Below are 757 nucleotides of genomic sequence, written 5' to 3'. Positions count from 1 at the left end.
TCGCTTCACACGTGCTGAGTATTATCTGAGCAATAAGGAAAAATCATTAGAAGACATGTTTAAAGGCACTCAGCAACAATCAGAGGACCCCAGAAAAGCTTGTTTTAAGAGTAAGATGATAAAAATGTTGTCTGTCATGGGCCAACTAGCTAAGGCTTATAAAAGGCCTGAGGTGGAAGAAGCAGTCATAACTCAGAAACGTCTTCTAACCACACAACCCTCAACCCAACTTCTTGACACCATGGCCTGCTGCTCCACCAGCTTCTGTGGGATTCCCAACTGCTCCACGGGTGGAAACTGCAGCTCCAGCTCCTGCCAGCCAAGTTGCTCCCAGACCAGCTGCTCCAAAACAGGCTGTGGTGTTGGAGGTGGCATTGGCTCTGGCCTGATGGGTGGCTCTACATCTGTCAGCTGTCGTATGAGGTGGTGCCGCCCAGACTGCCGCGTGGAGGGCACCTGCCTGCCTCCCTGCTGCGTGGTGAGCTGCACACCCCCTACCTGCTGCCAGCTGCACCATGCCCAGGCCTCCTGCTGCCGCCCATCCTACTGTGGACAGTCCTGCTGCCGCCCAGCCTGCTGCTGCCACTGCTCTCAGCCCACCTGCTCTCAGCCCACCTGCTCTCAGCCCACCTGCTCTCAGACTAGCTGCTCTCAGCCCACCTGCTCTGAACCCACCTGCTCTGAACCCACCTGTTCTCAGCCCACCTATTCTCAGCCCACCTGTTCTCAGCCCACCTGCTCGGAACCCACCTGTTGA

The 757-nt window shown here is 56.3% G+C and overlaps 1 protein-coding gene across 1 annotated transcript; it reads left to right on the top strand.

Annotated features, from left to right (window-relative positions):
• The first annotated feature begins 213 nt into the window (after nucleotides 1-213).
• LOC150051746 (keratin-associated protein 1-1-like) lies at nucleotides 214-757 on the top strand. The gene has a single exon (XM_090351520.1). It carries the CDS (start codon nucleotides 242-244, stop codon nucleotides 755-757), a length of 516 nt encoding a protein of 171 aa, XP_090207646.1. The 5' UTR covers nucleotides 214-241.

Source organism: Megascapheus bottae, chromosome 17 (assembly GCF_031878675.1).
Source record: "Megascapheus bottae isolate mThoBot1 chromosome 17, mThoBot2.hap1, whole genome shotgun sequence".
Lineage (NCBI taxonomy): Eukaryota > Metazoa > Chordata > Mammalia > Rodentia > Geomyidae > Megascapheus > Megascapheus bottae.
Note: the sequence above shows the minus strand (reverse complement) of the source record. Positions and strands in the feature narration are given on the sequence as shown.

What these genes read in the sequence shown, in the direction of transcription:
- LOC150051746 (XM_090351520.1), top strand. Translation starts at nt 242, where the DNA reads ATGGCCTGCTGCTCCACCAGCTTCTGTGGGATTCCCAACTGCTCCACG.